This window comes from Lissotriton helveticus, chromosome 1_1 (genome assembly GCF_964261635.1).
Source record: "Lissotriton helveticus chromosome 1_1, aLisHel1.1, whole genome shotgun sequence".
NCBI classification, from domain to species: Eukaryota; Metazoa; Chordata; class Amphibia; order Caudata; family Salamandridae; genus Lissotriton; species Lissotriton helveticus.
Genome location: NC_136057.1, coordinates 120,334,096 through 120,351,460, shown reverse-complemented (window position 1 = coordinate 120,351,460; position 17,365 = coordinate 120,334,096). Strand labels below are relative to the sequence as shown.

The 17,365-nt window shown below is 48.2% G+C and overlaps 1 protein-coding gene across 1 annotated transcript in view; it reads right to left on the bottom strand.

The window, feature by feature from the left end:
• Window positions 1-257: 257 nt before the first annotated feature.
• The window catches only part of LOC144768111 (uncharacterized), a 53,848-nt gene continuing 36,740 nt past the window's right edge, over window positions 258-17,365 (bottom strand). Inside the window, exon 3 of the mRNA XM_078651523.1 lies at window positions 258-3,261. Within this exon, the coding sequence (XP_078507649.1) occupies window positions 2,525-3,261 (737 nt within the window). The 3' untranslated portion in view covers window positions 258-2,524. The remainder of the gene's footprint in view (window positions 3,262-17,365) is intronic.

The following is a 17,365-nucleotide window of genomic DNA, read 5'->3' as shown; positions in this document are numbered from 1 at the left end:
GCTCCATCTCTGTGATGGTTTTGATTCCAAATGGGTCTCAAATTGCGACCTACCTCACTAATATGCATGAGGCAGGTCTATTTGGCACTCGCTAGCAATCGCTAACGAAACTCAAAAGAGTTTCATACATTACGAATCCCGATTTCCAAATTGCGACTCATAGAGTATCGCAAATAAGAAATCGGTATTCCTGATGCTAGTTCATCCTGCCCTAAGACTTGGTGTATTTTGCATTCTTCTATTGAGGAAAGCAAAAAAGGGCTGGGCTGAAAAACAGAAACTAAAAAATCAGTCTGGACACAGTACTTACTCCTTACAGGAGGTAAATCAAGTTATACCTGGCGGCACTCATAGATACAGGGCTGCTCAGTGGGTTAGCTGCTTTCCATTTGGTTGTGGCCGCACTCTTCACTACCGAAGCCTGAGTGCTGTAGAGCTTACAGAGCGACACAAAAATAAATGTGCGCCCTATAGGAGGGGATCTTAAATGCACAGAATGCTGACTCGAACCCATTGAAATGCAAGATACAGCAGGATTTATTTAGGAAAATAGGTCTACATACATCTGCAATAACCACAGTTCAACTACTAACTCTTAAACATATGTGGTAAAAGGTATGAAGGGAAGGGAAAAGAGCCCCTGTTTCTTTCTGCAGCTCCAACGGTAATCAAGCACCAAAAAGAGTGAGCAGCACCTGGGCTGAAGACGGAAGCAAGTCTGTTCCGCGAGGCGAGTACCTCTGTGCGCTGCAGAGGGGCATCGGGCTTCGATTTGTTAGCACATTGGCATCTGCAAATAGGGGGCTGTGCTGAGAGCCCTAGCTGTGAGCTCAAAGTTGTTGTGACGTGTAAGTAGTAGTTTAGTGTGTGATTTGTAAGATGGCGAGAGAGTGTTGCGGCTGTGCCCTCATGTAACGGCGTGAGTAGTAAATGAATCCTATATTTGGTTGGTGCAATAGACTCAACTAGCAGTGAGAAACGATCTGGACATTTATAAAGAAATAACACAAGGGTGTGATTGGTTACCGATCATATCTCCTTACATTCTTGTATGGCTGCTCGCAATCACGCTTCACAGGTGACCAGAGCTGCAATTACGGAGCTGGGAAAATGACTCATCTGAATGATGCTGCCTCACTGCGGGCACATATGACTAAGCATGCTTGCGGCCGGGTCAGAAATTAGTTCTCTAAATACGTTTAGCACAGGCATACCATTATGCACTGAGTGCTTGCTTTTTGAACACTTTTAGCTGGGACTTAAACATCAGTATGCCGCACATCATGCCCTTAAATACCGAACAATGCTAATTAGTGCATGGCCTTTTAAAATAAATGAATCTGAAAGGGACGGATCACCCCCGGAGAGCCACAGCTGCCTGTAAAGTCCTGCAGCCTCTCTCAGAAACTAGTGCAGCAAACGGCATGCGAAGAAGAAAGATGCTGCACAACTTGTGAACCTCGGCAACCCGATTCCTGCCGTTTAAGAGACACGCTGCAACGTTCTCCCCTCTTCCGCTGTGGTATGTTGCTAGGCCCAAGATCTGCTCTCTGTGCTCCTTCACGCAAGAGATCTTTTTTTCCACGCTGCTCGCTTTTGAAAAGCAAAAGCTGCAAATTGTGCCTCAGTGATGTGTGAAGTGTATGCGCTTCGCAACGGAGTTTGCGCACTCGTGGTTATTACACTATATGCACACTCCCTACAGGGAACACTGGCCATTAGGCATTTTTGACTATAAGCCCTCGCTAAATTACAACATTCCAGTAAAACTTACTTTGGGGTAAGCAGGACATAAGATTGTTACAGTGAAAATGGATCTATCTTGTTTGTATTAACTGGTGCTGTAGAAACTTTCGTTTTGAGTGAAGTTCCTGGCATAAACTATGCAGTGATAGGGTTCAGTTTAGTGTGTATTATTTGATGCCGTAGCATATGTGCCTTTCGAGTAAAGCTCTTCTCACACCCAGTGCAGCGTTGAGGCCTCTCACTGGAGTGTAAACTTCGGAGCCGTAGAAGATGTGCCTTACCAGTAAAGCTCTTCTCACACACAGTGCAGTGATAAGGCCTCTTTCCTGTATGTGCACTTTGATGCCATACATCGCCTTTCTTTCTGAGAAAAGCGCTTGGAAGACACTTTGCAGTGATAAGGTTTCTCTCCTGTGTGTTTGGTGTTACGAGACTTGACTTTTGATTTTAGCTCTTCTCGCACACAGTGCAGTAAAAAGGCTTCTCTCATGTGTGTACGCTTTGATGCCGTACAAGGCTTCCGTTCTGGGAAAAGCGCTTTGAACACACAGAGCAATGATAAGGTCTCTCTCCAGTGTGTATTAGTTGGTGCGTTTGTAGATTTGCCTTTTGATTGAAGCTCTTCTCGCACACAGTGCAGCGAAAAGGCTTTTCTCCTGTGTGTGTTTTTTGATGATGTACAAGGCCTCCCTTATAAGCAAAGCGCTTGGAACACTCAGTGCAGTGATAAAGCTTCTTTCCTGTGTGTACGATTTGATGCAGTACAAGGGTTGCCTTCTCAGAAAAGGTTTTGGAACACATGAGGTCTCTCTGCTGTGTGTACACTTAGATGCCGTACGAGGTCTCCCTTTTGAGAAAAGCGCTTTGAACACACAGTGCAGTGATGAGGTCGCTCTCCGGTGTGTGTTCTTTGATGCAGTACAAGGGTCGACTTACGAGAAAAGCGCTTCTCACACACAGTGCAATGATGAAGTCTCTCTCCTGTGTGTACACTTTGATGCCGTACGAGGTCTCCCTTTTGAGAAAAGCGCTTTGAACACACAGTGCAGTGATGAGGTCGCGCTCCGGTGTGTATAAGTTGGTGCTTTAGTAGAGTTGCCTTTTGATTGAAGCTCTTCTCACACATGGTGCAGTGAAAAGGCTTTTCTCCTGTGTGTATGTGTTGATGCTGTACAAGGCCTTTCTTATAAGCAAAGCGCTTGGAACACACTGTGCAGTGATGCGGCTTCTCTCCAGTGTGTGTTCTTTGATGCTGTAAAAAAGTTGCCTTTTGAGTGAAACACTTTTTACACGTTTCGCATGGATATGGCCTGAGGCTGGTGTGTCCTTTTTTGTGCCTCACAAGAAGTGTCTCATTGATAAATCCTTTGTCACACACATTACAAGCAAAGCGTCTCTCGCTCATGTGCATTCTGCGCCGTTTTTTTAAGTAGATATTTTTAGTAAAATTCATCTTTCCTCCGGAACCTTTATGACTTTCTTTCACATTCATACTTTCTAGATGTGATTGTTGTTCTGCAAAATAGAAAAAACATTGAAAATTACACATGGAAAATATTTATTGAAAAAGCTGCATTGTTATAATATGGAGAAGTGAACAGTTACAATTCAGGGAAAAAAAATTATGTTCTAAGAAAAAGAGTCACAGTTCCCTTTGAGACACAAATGGTGGCTAGTCCTCCTACATAAAGTGCATTGACCTAGTCCTGCAGCAGGAGCATGCTGGGAAATCAAGTGATTCACAGGAACCACTGTTAGACATGGGGTTTCTGGTTGGCTAGGGTAGGCACCTAAGCCAGGCAGAATCTACCACTCTAGTCAGGGTGAGCCAGATACACACCTGAGATAACCTGCGCTCACCCTCTGGTAGCTTGGCGCAGAGCAGTCAGGCTAGTTTAAAGAGGCAATGTGCAAAGCATTTGTGCAACACACTAGTGCAGCAACACAGTGAGTAAATCACAAAAGGGAATCCACGCAGGATTAAGTAAAAATACATTCTATATTGTACATCCAACAAGACCAACATGACTTAAATCACACCGTTAGTGCAAATAATGCAGGTTTGATAGAGAAAAACACATAAATTACTATGAAAACATAGGTAACAGCGCACCTGCGCTCCTATTACACTTCATATGGTAACTGTAGTGAACGTGGTTGAAGTGATTGCATTTAGAAACCAAACGTACAGCGCAGGAGCACCTACTAAACACCAAACAGTAATTGAGATTGAGTCTTCCAGCAGTTCTCCTGTATGGACGGTCCTGCGCCATTCTTGAGGTCATCTCCAGAGCAGAGACAATGCTGAACAAGAAATGCCCCTCGCGCTCTTGCGAATTTGGAGCCCACCGGAGCCACTTGAATCGGGTCTCTTTGCCCAAGGGAAACCAAGCCACCCGTGAAGGAGAGCAGGGCGGCTTTACCACTCTGCTCGACGCAACCCGCCTCACAGTACCTTTGTGGGTGCAGGGTCACTGTCATCAGGGCATCTGTAACTTGCTAACAATGTTGTCATGTCTCGGGAGTGGGACCCGATGTTGAGAGCTTCGTGCAGTATACACGTTAAAACCAGAGGACAAGGCTGGCTGGAATGAGCCTCAGAATGCTGACCGCCGCATGTTACGGAACAACGTGTAATCGAAAGGCCTGCCTTGAAGGCTGTGTGCAGCTCCTGTAGCTCTGCAGCCTTGGACGCAGCACTGTATCACCTCAGAGAAAGTCTTCAGGGGGCTGTTCCTCGAGTCTCATGACCAGAGGGGACACACTAGTTTGTTCTTGGTGGCATCTGACAGTGGTGATATCTTGCCAGACTCCGGGGCGAGGTTCACAATACAATTCAGCTGCAGTGAGCACGCTGGCTCAAGGACGTGTTTGTTTCTATGGTAATGCCTCCAGGAGAAAAACGCTCACCACATGCTGGTTTGTAAAACATGGAGCACTTCCCTAGAAGGCAAAAAGGCACTCCCCTGGTCAGAGCGCTGCACTGCAGGCCCATGATGGTCAGAGGGCTGCACTGCAGGCCCATGGTGCACTCTCCTGTAATGCACAAAGTTTTACCTTGGTGCAGAAGGGTGCACTGGCGACATGCTAGCCCTTGTATAATGGGCTCACCCAGCAGAAGTCTTGGAGAAAAGAGGCAACACGTTCTTTGATGGCCCTGAGATCTCAAGAGAACAGGGGGCAGTCAAACAAACCCTTGGAGAGCACTTCAGTCAGGGCACAAAAGGAGGTGGCAGGCAGCAGACAGCACATACAGTTAGGTTGCAGATTGGCAGTCCCTCCTGCAGCCCAGCAGCAGCAGGTCAACACAACAAGGCAGTTAGTCGAAATGGTGGTTGCTCCTGGCAGCACAGTAGTTCTCATGGCAATGAGCAGTTTGTAGAGCCAACAGTGTTTGGCTTCAAGTCCCAAGCAGCGTCTAAAAACATGGGATTAGAGCTCCAGTACATATACTCAAAAATGTATTTGATGAACGGGTGACTTCAAATGAACCCTCAGAAGTGTGCAACAGTCCCTTGCAGCCCATTCCTGGCTCCAGACGATCAGTAGGGGGTAAATCAGCCCTTTGAGTGAGGGCAGAACACAACTTACTCAAATGAAAGTGTGAATCACCTCTCTCCCAGCCCAAGAAGACTATCAGCATGCAGATGAATGCAGATGAATTCCCTGTCACACCCAGCCCCTCCCATTGGAAAAGCTTTGTTGTCATGGCTCTTCCAAACAGGATAGTTGCAGGAGTTTCCTCTGTGGTTGAGTGAGGGGGTCAAACGGTAACCTCAAAGAATAGTGTTCAAAACACCTTCGAGGTCGAGCTTCCCCAATGCAGAATGCTGAACAGATTTCTTTAGAGTACTCATGAGGCGTTCTACCAGACCATTGGCCTGGGGTCAAAGGGGAGTGCTTTTTTTGATGCTTTATATTGAGATGATTTAGAAAGTTTTTGAATTCTCGACTATTAAAAGGTGGGTCGTTATCAGATTTTAAGATTGCAGGTACAAGTCATGTCGCAAAGATGCCATCTAGGTTTTGAATAACCCTGCTCATATGTAGTGGATGAAATGTCTTCTACCAATGGAAAATGGGAGTATTGATCAACAATAACTAGAAGATAATGTCCATTATCCAGAGGGCCATAAAAAAATCAATAGCAATTCTCTCCCAAGCATGATGGGGCAATTCTGACACAATCAAAGGTTGATGAAAGACAGTTTCATATGTGACAAGTCTTCAATTATTTTTTGACCATTTGGTCAAAATACGGAAACCAGACTCGATCACGGAGAGCTCTCTTAGTGGCAACTATTCCTCGATCTCCTTCTTGGGCAAATTCGACTACTTGTTGTCAGAGATTTTGATGAATAACAATCCATGTACCTCGCAGAATGAGGCCTTCCTGCATTACTGAAAGTTCATCTCTTACATTTCTGAACTTCATATACTCGCTGTCATTAGTGAGAGGTCTAGAATACTGGTTCCACAACTTTTAATCTTGACATGCCACTACCTTATCTCGTGGCAGTGAATATTTGCTCTAAAGCCAAGGCAGTTGGTGTACTCCATTTCACAATAAATTTGATGTAATCCTCCACTGTCTTAGATGGGGTACCAGGGCATAATCAGCCAGTTTCTGATCTTTCACTGGACGATGAAGAATCGTGAAGTTGTATTCTTGTGACCTCAAACCCCAACGCTCAATTCGAGGAGGCATTTTTGCTGTGGGATTGCCAAATACCATCAACAATGATTGGTGATCAGCCACTAATGTGAAGAGCTTTCCATACACAAACACGTGGAAATTATTCACAAGCCCAAACCAGTGCCAAAATTTCTTTCTCAGGGTGCCAGTATGCATGTTCAGTTTGTTGCAGGCTCTTATTGGCATGTACCACAATATGTCTCGGGAATTTGACGGTCCCTTGTGCTGTGCAAGGATTGCACCTAACCCTACAGGGCTAGAATCAACTGCAACCTCTGTATGGAGTTTGGGATCAAAGTCGGGTATTTCAATGGCATTCTCAAAGGCTTGCTTGATTTTTTGGACGCTCTGTTGGCCTTCCGCAAGCTCCTGAAAACCCATCTCTTCAAGGGATCGCTCTAACATTGCTGTTCCTCTGCCGCTCGGTCCATAAGCGCTAGGAGGCCTCAGGGGAGCTACGCGCTATATAAACTTAAATTCATTCATTCATTCTTCTCACACTCATCTGACCAATGAAAAGATACATACTTTTTGGTTAGTTCTGGTGCAATGAGCATAGCAAAGTCTTGCATGGATCTAGAACAGTAATTGACCGTTCCAAGAAATAATCGTAAGACAGAAATGCTTTGTGGGGGATTGGCAGTAGACAATGCTTGTACTCTAGATGGATCAGGTTTCATACCTCCATCACAAAAGACATGGCTGAAGAATGTCAAGCTTTTCTTGTGGAATTCACATTTGTCAGCATTCAGAGTTAAGGGCTGCATCATTCAGCAAACGACATACTTGCATGAGAGTTGTGCAATGCTCTTTCTGTGCAGCCCCACAATAACAATATATCACTATAGTTAAATACATTGACTACAGGCTATATGATATGTCAAATGACGTCTTGGAAAAGTTCTGCAGCAGAGGAAATACCAAAACTCAATCGCTTTTAGCAAAACAAACCAATATGCCTAGAAAAGGTTGCAATGTATCTGGATTTTTCTTCAAGGTCCAATTGGTAAGATCCTTTATTTAGGTTGAGTCGAGAGAAGAACTCTGCGCTATTCAATTGAGGTATTATATCAGCAATGTGCGGATTGTGAGTTTTTTCTCGCTCAGTTGCCTTATTGGCCTGACGCATGTCAACACTTATGCGTACAGGTCCTTCACTGTCTCTTTTAGGCACTGTTACAATGGGAGAAAGCCATGGTGTCGGACCAATGGAGCGTTCAATGATGCCATATATAAGTAAAAAATGAAGTTCCTTTTCAACAGCTTCTTGCAAGTGAAACACAACTCGTCTCTGTCTTTGATGAAAATTCTCATTTATGTGTAATCTTACTTTCATTGTTTGACTTTTCCCGACCAATAAAATAATGAAAGAAATCGACTTACAACTTGATGATGAGCATTCATAGTGTAGTTCACTGATATCAGTCCCATATCAGCAGCACTATGGAAATTTAGCAAACACTTGAAGCTGTTCCTTGAAGTACATGAATAGGCACATTCACCACAGTTTTCTTCTGTTTCATCGTGGCTACAAAATTTTTATTTGACTTTTGAAGGGCGTTGAGGCAGCCCATGAGTATACTTTAGTCTTTGAGTTCGTAAGTTGTGGTACCGGAGATAATTTGCGATACATCTCCAGCGGCATAATATTTATCGACGCACAGCTGTCTTCATGTTGAATTGTCTTCACTTTGGATTTTTCTCACATTCGACTAGCCCCATATGTACATGCCTTTTTGAAGTAAACATCAATATTGCACAATTATCATTGTCCCTTTCATTGTAAACAGACACAGAGGAATTCTTTCTCGATGATTTAGATGATTATCAACTTCATCTTGTGTCGATTTGCCTCAATTGGTGTGACCGCCTAGCCTTGTGGGAATACATCGAATGTCACTGATGTAGCGTTTGGTCGGACATTTTGTCTTCACGATGCAACACACTTACTTTTATCTTCACGTTGCAAGTCATCACAAAATGATTCGCTTTACCACAGTCTATGCATATCTGTCCAATTGCGAGACATTTACCTTCATTTGGAAATGACAGTCCATGTCTGTAACACGTTTAGTCGGACATTTTGTCTTCTCGCTGCAACACACTTACTTTTATCTTCACGTTGCAAGTCATCACGAAATTATTTGCTTTACCACAGTCTATGCCAGTCAGTCAGTCAATTCCTTTATTTTCGATAAATTAATATCATATAAAGACAAGAAAACAGTCATAGAAAATATACAATCAATTACAATAGATATAAAATGGATTACAAAATTTCTAAAAATAGAACAATGTTTTTCCTAAAATTCATTCCATATGATATAAAAATGTACATTTTAAATTTGTATCACATTTTTTATTTAAAAATATTCCTAAAAACCACATTTATGTACGAGTATCATGGTGTCGGCCTGCCCTTAATGGTATTTTTTCTAAACATGGGGTCTACTATTCACAAATGTTTAAGAGCGGTGGAGATGTGGCATTCTTTTTCCTGATTCGGTTGGCCGCAATTAAAAAACTAGCAACATGAAACATTATTTTAGGTGTGCTAAGTTGTTTTAAATACACGAGTGCCGGCCTGACTTGTACAAATCCTGCTTCTCTGAGAATTGGTAATAAATATTTCCTCCTACACTCGTTAAAATAATCACAAAACATAAAAAAAATGTACGGTGTTTTGAGCGGAGAAATCGTCACATGAGCAAGGATCTGCCTGTTCTGGGCTACACCATTTGTCATAAGCACCCAGAGTAAAGTGAATTAGATTTAACCGAAATCTGGTCAAGAGGAACCGATGGTAGGGATTGTTTACTATGACCAAGTATGGTTCCGGTCCTATGCAGGTGACCAATGCATAGTTTTCCCTTACCCTGGGTTTTCCCATCTCTGTTTCCTCTCGCTCTAGGGAAAAAAGGCCCAAGAGGGCTTTTTTTGTTAAAGCAATATCTTTATTGGTTATTGTTTCCGGGGAAGTAAATAAACCAATACGCCCTATTCTCTGGAACCCAGCTCTTATGTATGCCAGCCAGGAAATTTTATTTACTTTGTCCAATCTCTGGCAATCCCTAATTATTGAATGGTTTAAGGTGATCTCACCATTCAACCATATTCTTAACCAATAAATCAAAGGTGCGATTTTGATCCGATCAGATATATACCTAAGTCCCAACTCTGTGTGAGTTGAGAAAGTAGGGGTTGATTGAGGAACTGAGAGTACACTTCTTAAGAACTTGTTCTCTACTAGTTGTCAATCAATCAGTGACACTTATAAAGCGCGCTACCTACCCGAAGGGTCTCAAGGCGCTGGGGGGGGGGGGGGGGGGGTGCCGCTACTGCTCGAACAGCCAGGTCTTCAGCTTCTTCCTGAAGGAGAGGTGGTCTTGGGTCAGGCGCAGGTCGGTCGGGAGGGAGTTCCAGGTCTTGGCGGCCAGGTAGGAGAAGGACCTTCCTCCTGATGTCGCTCTTCGGATGCGGGGGACGGCGGCGAGGGCGTGGTTGGCTGATCGGAGGTGGCGTTTGGGAGCGTAGAAGTTGACTCGGCTGTTGAGGTAGCTCGGGCCTTGGTCGTGTAGGGCTTTGTGTGCGTGGGTGAGGAGGCGGAACGTGATTCTTTTGTTGACGGGGAGCCAGTGAAGGTCTCTCAGATGTCCGGAGATGTGGCTGGTTCGTGGGAGGTCGAGGATGAGTCTGGCTGAGGCGTTCTGGATCCGCTGGAGTCTCTTCTGGAGCTTGGCGGTGGTCCCGGCGTAGAGGGCGTTGCCGTAGTCCAGCCGGCTGGTGACGAGGGCCTGGGTGACGGTCTTCCTGGTCTCGGTGGGGATCCACCAGAAGATCTTCCGTAGCATGCGTAGGATGTTGAAGCACGCCGAGGAGACGTTGTTGACTTGCCTGGTCATGGAGAGGGAGGAGTCCAGGATGAAGCCCAGGTTGCGTGCGTGGTCCGTCGGTTTGGGTGCGGTGCCCAGGGCGGGGGGCCACCAGGAGTCGTCCCAGGCGGAGGGCGAGGAGCCCAGGATGAGGACCTCCGTCTTGTCCGAGTTCAGTTTCAGGCGGCTGGTCGTCATCCACTCGGCTACCTCTTTCATCCCTTCGTGCAGGTTGGCTCTGGCGGCGGCGGGGTTGTTGGTCAGGGAGAGGATCAGCTGGGTGTCGTCGGCGTAGGAGATTATGCTGAGGTTGTGTTTGCGTACGATGGCCGCGAGGGGGCTCATGTAGACGTTGAAGAGGGTGGGGCTCAGAGAGGATCCTTGGGGGACGCCGCAGATGACTTCGGTGGCCTCTGACTTGTACGGTGGTAGGCGGACTCTCTGTGTTCTTCCGTCGAGGAAGGAGATGATCCATTCCAGTGCCTTCCCCTGGATTCCGGCGTTGTCGAGGCGAGGCGCTGCGCTGCGAGTTGTAGTTTCTCTTCGCTTGTGTAACCCCATATTTCACACCCGTAAGTTGCAACTGACAGACACTTGGATTCATATACTTTTAAGATTGCATTGGTTGGTTTAGCTCCCAGTTTTTTACTAAACCCCATAAGCCCTGAAACTGTCCTCATAAATGCCAGCGAGCGGCTATGATTTTGTGCCCGCCAAGTGCCCTTCTGATCGAAGACCACCCCCAAATAGGGAAATGTAGGGACCCTACAAACCAATTCACCATTACAGAAGAAGGTTTTTACTTTGTTATTTGAGATACTTCTTCCTGTAATGAGAACCTGGGATTTCTTGGCATTTACTTTCAGGTCCAGGTTTTGCATGAAGGAACCAAAAACATTCAGCAGTCTTTGTAAGCCTACCCCGGTTTGCGATAAGAGAACGGCGTCATCCGCGTATAGGGGAACTGGTATAACCATTTCCCCCACACGCGGACTGTCTGCGGGGACCTCCCCCAGGGTTTGTTCTAGGGCGTTTGTATAGAGTGTAAACAGCAAGGGTGCCAAAATGCACCCCTGCCTAACGCCCCTATCCGACCTGAACTGCTTAGTACACCTTCCGTCTGTATTCACTCTGATTTTGGCCGTAAGGTTTGAGTGCAGATCTGCTATGAAGTGCACTAAGGGTGCGTCTACCCCCATTTCGAGCAGGATGTTCCAAAGTTTGGATCTATTTACAAAGTCAAATGCCGAGGAGAGGTCCATGAACCCCATGTACATGGACCCCTCCCTGGCCACAGTGTACTTGTTAATTAAAAGGTGTAAATTCAAACATTGATCTATAGTACTATGTTTTGATTTAAAACCATACTGAGCTTTCGACAGGACACCTCTATCAGCCAAGCTATCGTTTAGTCTATGCAACAGAACCCGACCCAGGATTTTTACAGATGAGTCGATCAGCGAAATGGGTCTATAACAAGTGGGGTCCTGTCTAGAACCCTTCTTAAAGATTGGCACGATTATTGATGTGGCCCATGTAGAGGGGATGCTATCATGCCCTATTGAGTTAAAAACATTTGTTAGGACTTTTGCCCACAGCTTGGGTGCGGCTCTGAACAGGTCCGCAGGGACCCCACCCGGGCCGGGGGCCTTATTTTTAGTCATTTCCCCTATCAACCTTTCAATTTCTGCAGTCTCAAACCTTAACGAATGTGCGACATGATTCACTGCTTGGTTCATGATATTATCTCCACTTTGAGGAAAGCTGTATATCTGCTCAAAGTGGGCGATCCAGGCCTCATCAGTGATGTTACAATCTAACACAGTATTAACATTGTTTGCAAACAGTGGCTGATTTATTATTTCCCAAAATCTAGAGCTGTTTTTCAAAACTTCTGGTGACAGCAGATCAGTCCATGCCTCATCTCGTAATTCCCGTTTTCTAACGCATACGGCTTGTTTATAGGCTACTCTATTTTGGGCTACCAACCCCCTATCCCTTGGGATGGTCTTGAGGGATTTAAGGAGTGCTGCGTGAGCAGATGAGCACTTTTTATCGAACCATCTATTCTCCAAATTGGATTTGCGTTTATTCTTGACTGTCAACTTTTGATTTACATGTGCACAAATAATGTTAAATGCATTTATTACATTTGGACCTTGTCCCGTTTCATCTAGGCAAGTGTTTATCTCAGCCCCTGAATTCAGTAAGATTTCTGATATAAAAGTCTCAGGGACCACTTTTCCTCATTTTAGTTTCCTTCCTTGGTCCGTTGGTATAACCTCTCTTGCCTTCCTTTTGGGATCAGATCTTAAAGACAGTGCTCCCACTGCTGATAGTTCAATTATCACGGGATTGTGATCACTAAAGGTTGAGACCTCTGTAAAATACCTAAGGACTAAACCTAACAAAAAAGAAGTTAAAAAATATAATCAATGACTGTGCCCGTGTCTCTATCCCTCCCTTTAAATGTGGGGATCCCACGTTCCTCCTCAACACACCCCGATTCATAGAGATTCCGGTTAGCTAAAAAAAGTTCCAGGTACTCCCCCTGTTTGGTGTGCTCAAAGTGAGAATGTGCTGAAAACTGTGGACCTTCATACATCTTACTCCCACACTTATTTTCGCACGGATGAATATTTAGGTCCCCCATTCGGATTACTTCAAAGGAAATTGACCTGCTACTGTATAATGATAATAACTCCTCTAACATGTCAAAATTTTTATCTGTGTCTTGAGAGTTATAAAAATTTAAAAATAATATATTGTCTGAATCTGTGGGAATACATCGAATGTCCCTGATGTAGCGTTTGGTCGGACATTTTGTCTTCACGCTGCAACACACTTACTTTTATCTTCACATTGCAAGTCATCACAAAATGATTCACTTTACCACAGTCTATGCATATCTGTCCAATTGCAGGATATTTACCTTCGTGTGGAAATGACAGTCCATGTCTGTAACACGTTTTCTTTTTCTGTGGAGACAGGACATTGTGCCCCTCGGCCTTGAACCTTGTCTTACTTTTCGTGCTCATGACCGACGCACTTTGGGCGCCTACGGCCTCCATGTCAGTCACTTGGCAATAAGCACTCTTGTCAGCGCAAGCAGCCTTGAGGACTTGATACAAGCTCAGTTTCCATCAGCATTCGTCGTTGAAATGCATACGACAGACATCCATGGATTACTCCGAGGAGGGTTGCCTCCTCATCATAAATTAATTTAATTTACAGTGCTTTACCAAACATCCAGTCTTTGAACAAACTCATCAATGGTCGTACCTGGTCCTTGGCATTCTTGGCTGAATATGTATCTTTTATAATTCACATTTGTCACTGGCTTAAACTTGACACTAAAGGCCTTTTCCATTTGATCATATGTCTTTTCACCTTCTTGCAAATTCTTGTTCATGGCTTCTTTCACTCCTTCACCGGTCATGTTTCTCAAGATACTTTATACTCTTTTTCATCTATTGCATCTAAGAACTCTTCAAAAGTCTCTATCCATCCATCGATCGCCAATATTCTCTTTTTTTGCAATATCACACGCAGTTGGCAGTTTTAAGAATGCACCAGCCGTGTATACATTGGAGGACAGTAGTGCTCTCTCAGGCACTTCCCGTGGAACTTGATCAGACAGAGCTTTTCTAGCACCTCGTGATGTGCTGGCTTCGGGGTCAGCCTTAATGGCTTTTGGAGCTTGGATCTCGTCCTGGCTCTCCATCGGAGCTCCGTATGTTATGGCTGTCTAAGGAGTTGTTCTGAGCCCCTTAGGCCGCAGCTTTGGTGGTAGGCCGACCTATTAGTCCCCCTGGCCAACTGGCCTTCTCAGGGGCTCTAATGCCCTATGTCCCAAATGTCAGGGCTGCTGCCAATGCAGCGGAATTCGCAGTGCGCAATTGTGCTGGGCAAAGGAGTGCATCTCACTCCTACCTCATTCAGAGAAGCCCCCAAAGGAATGCTGGCCTAAACATGGCAGCTGCTCACTACGTGCTGGGCAGCTGTGCAATCTAAAAAGATGGGCACGGGGGCGTGGCCAAGATGGCGGGGTGAGCGGACGCTTCTTCCCGTAGCTCCCCCGGCCCGGCTCAGCCCGAGCCCTGTTCGCCGCGCTTCTCTCCCCCCGCGGCTGCACTGCGGGCGAGAGGACTGTGCCGGAATTCCTGGGGCACACTTTGATGCCACTTTGACTTTCGTGGCCCCGGGGGAAGTCCCCGAAAAGTTTATCCGAAGATCGCTCCGAGGAGCGGAGCCTGGGTCGTCCCGAGGAGAAGAGCCTGGAGGCGGGGCATACGACGGCGCTGTCCGCTTGCCTCGGCTGGGCCGAGTGTTGAACAGCTGCATGCCGGAGCTCCCGAGGGAGCGGGATAGACGGACTTAGCGGAGTGCCGGAGCTCCCTCGTGGTGCCCTAGTGGCGGACACCGTTGACGGGCGACGGACCTTAACCCTGCGCCGGCGGCCCTCCCCCCGCCTTGGTCTTCGAGGGGTGACGCCTTGCGAGCTCCGCGCCCGGAGTCGTTGGGTGGCGGAGTTCGAGCTGTGCCTGTGCCGGGCGAATTCACCAGTGGCGAGGGGAGCTGCCGGTTTTGCCCCTCCCGGACCCGTTGCTGTTTGTGGGACGCCCATAGACTTGCTGGCCCGGGCTGCCTCCTTGGGTCCCGCCCTCCCGCCATCTTGTCTTTGTGTGGCTGTGCCCAGTGGTCCTCGCCTGCGCCCTTCTTCTGCGAGAGCCTCGATTTGCCCTGGCACCGACTCATCTACTGCCCTCTCTGGGAACACGAGGCTGGAGGCCTCCACTTTGGACGCTGCTGCCTGCCCTGCTGGCCCGGGGGTCGTCTTGCCCAGGACCGGGCCGCCATTTTGTCGCCTGTGCCGCGCTGCCCTTGTCCCCTCCGAGGGCCTCCCATTTGGTGCTCGCGAGCGGCGGCGCTCGTCTACAGCGACTGACCCTGGGCTTCAACGGGGGCCAGGATGGCTGGGAAACGTGGCGCGGTGCGAGGAGATCGCACTTTGCCGGAAATGCTCGGCAGGTCCCAGCAGCTGCGCGACAGGACACAGCCGTCCCCGGGGACCTCCCGGACGTCAACGGACGCGGCCGTGGGCGAGCCACCAGTCACGAGGTCCTTCATGGAGGACTTATTCAGCTCCCTCAAGGAGGAATTTCAGACTCTTAAGACCGAGGTGGCTGGAGAGGTCCGGGAGGTGCGCAGGGAGGTCGAGGGCCTGGGCGAGAGGGTCGATGCTGTGGAGACGACAGCCCAGCGTCGCGATGAAGAGATAACTCATCTCCAGCAGGACGTCCTCCGCCTCCGGGAGCAATGTGTTGAGCTCCAGGCCCATTCGGAAGACCTCGAGAACAGGTCCAGGCGGAACAACATTCGGGTGCGCGGTGTTCCGTCCGCGGATGAAGGGGGGGACCTGGTGGCCTATCTGCAGGACTTGTTCCGCGACATCTTGGTGGAAGGAGCGGACTTCCCAATCCGCATTGACAGAGCGCATAGGGTGGGCCGCCAGCGCCAGTCATCGGCTCCCCCGCCTGATATCCTAGCTTTCCTGCCGGATTTCCCCCTGAAAGAGCGCATCATGACGGAGGCCCGCAGGAAGCAGCCGCTGACCTTTCGTGACAGGCCTGTGGCGCTCTACCAGGACCTGTCCGCCATCACACTGCAGAAGCGCAGGTCTTTCCGCATCGCGACGGACTTTCTGCGAGAGCATGAGACACCCTATTCCTGGGGCCACCCCTTCCGTCTTATCTTTCGATGGAATGGGGTGCTGCATCAGCTGCGCTCTTTGCAGGATGTCTGTGGAGTTTTGGGCCTTACTGCTACAGAGGAAGAGGGGGCTACACCTGCATGGCGGCGCCCCGAGCGGCGGGGCCGACGGAGATCGAGGAGGCGCCCGTCGTCAGCGCCGGCGAGTCGTCCGGACTCGCCCACCATCCGGGCGGAAATGGCGGAGGCCCTGAGGAGTGCGGCCAGGGACTTGCCTGGAGCTACTGGTGTGGCCCTAACGGCCTAACTTTTCTCCGGGGGGAGAGATTCTTAGCCTACCGGTTCTGAGCTGGGGCTGGGGGGGAGGGGGGGGGGTGTGTGGCTGGACGTCCACTTGACTTTTTTTCTACAGACTCGCCCATTTGGGCCAGACTGAGACTATGGGGTGTTGTTCTTTGTTCTTTCTTACTTTGGTTGGTTGCCATGGGTTGGTTCTGGGGGGGTTTTACTGTTGGTTTGGTGTGGGGGGGGTCCCGTCCGAAGTGGTCCGAACATGTGCGATGTTGCCTCTGGCCTTCCCTGCGCCCCTGCCCCGCGCGCCACCTCCGCTGATCCCTTGGCCACTGCATGGCGCGTTGTTTCCCTGGAGGCGATGCCGCCCCTGAAGGTGGTGACCCTTAATGTTAAGGGTCTGAATAACCCCGTGAAGCGTAGGGCGATCCTTTCCCTGTTGGAGGGGTCGCAGGCGGATATCTGCCTCCTGCAGGAGACCCACTTGCTTTCCAAAGATTGCCATAGGTTGCGCTCTGCCAAGTTCCCTACGCAGCTCTTTTCCTCTGCTGCGACTAAGACTGCTGGGGTGGCCATTCTGTTAGCCAGCTCTTTCAGGGGGGAGGTGCTGCATAAACATGCTGAGCAGAAGGGGAGGCTTCTGGTGTATCGCATGCGTTTGGGAGGTGTTACCTTTACGGTTGGTTCAGTGTACAGCCCGAATGACCACCAGGATCGCTTCCTGGAATCGGTGTTAGTGGACGTTACTGCCTCGCCCGACCGCCATATCATCTTGGGGGGAGACCTGAATATGGTGTTCAACTCCGCCCTGGATAGGTCTGCCCAACGCTTTCCGCAGACGGGGGAGCTTTCTGGGGCGGTGCAGGACCAGCTTGCGGAAATGGATCTGCATGACCTCTGGCGCGTCCTGCACCCCACCGATAGGGACTACTCCTATTTCTCCCACGCGCACCGCACGTATTCACGGTTGGACTACCTCTTGGTGAGTGGACCGCTTCGCTCGGCCGCCACGGCAGCGGACATCGGGGTTTTGTCCTTGTCCGACCAC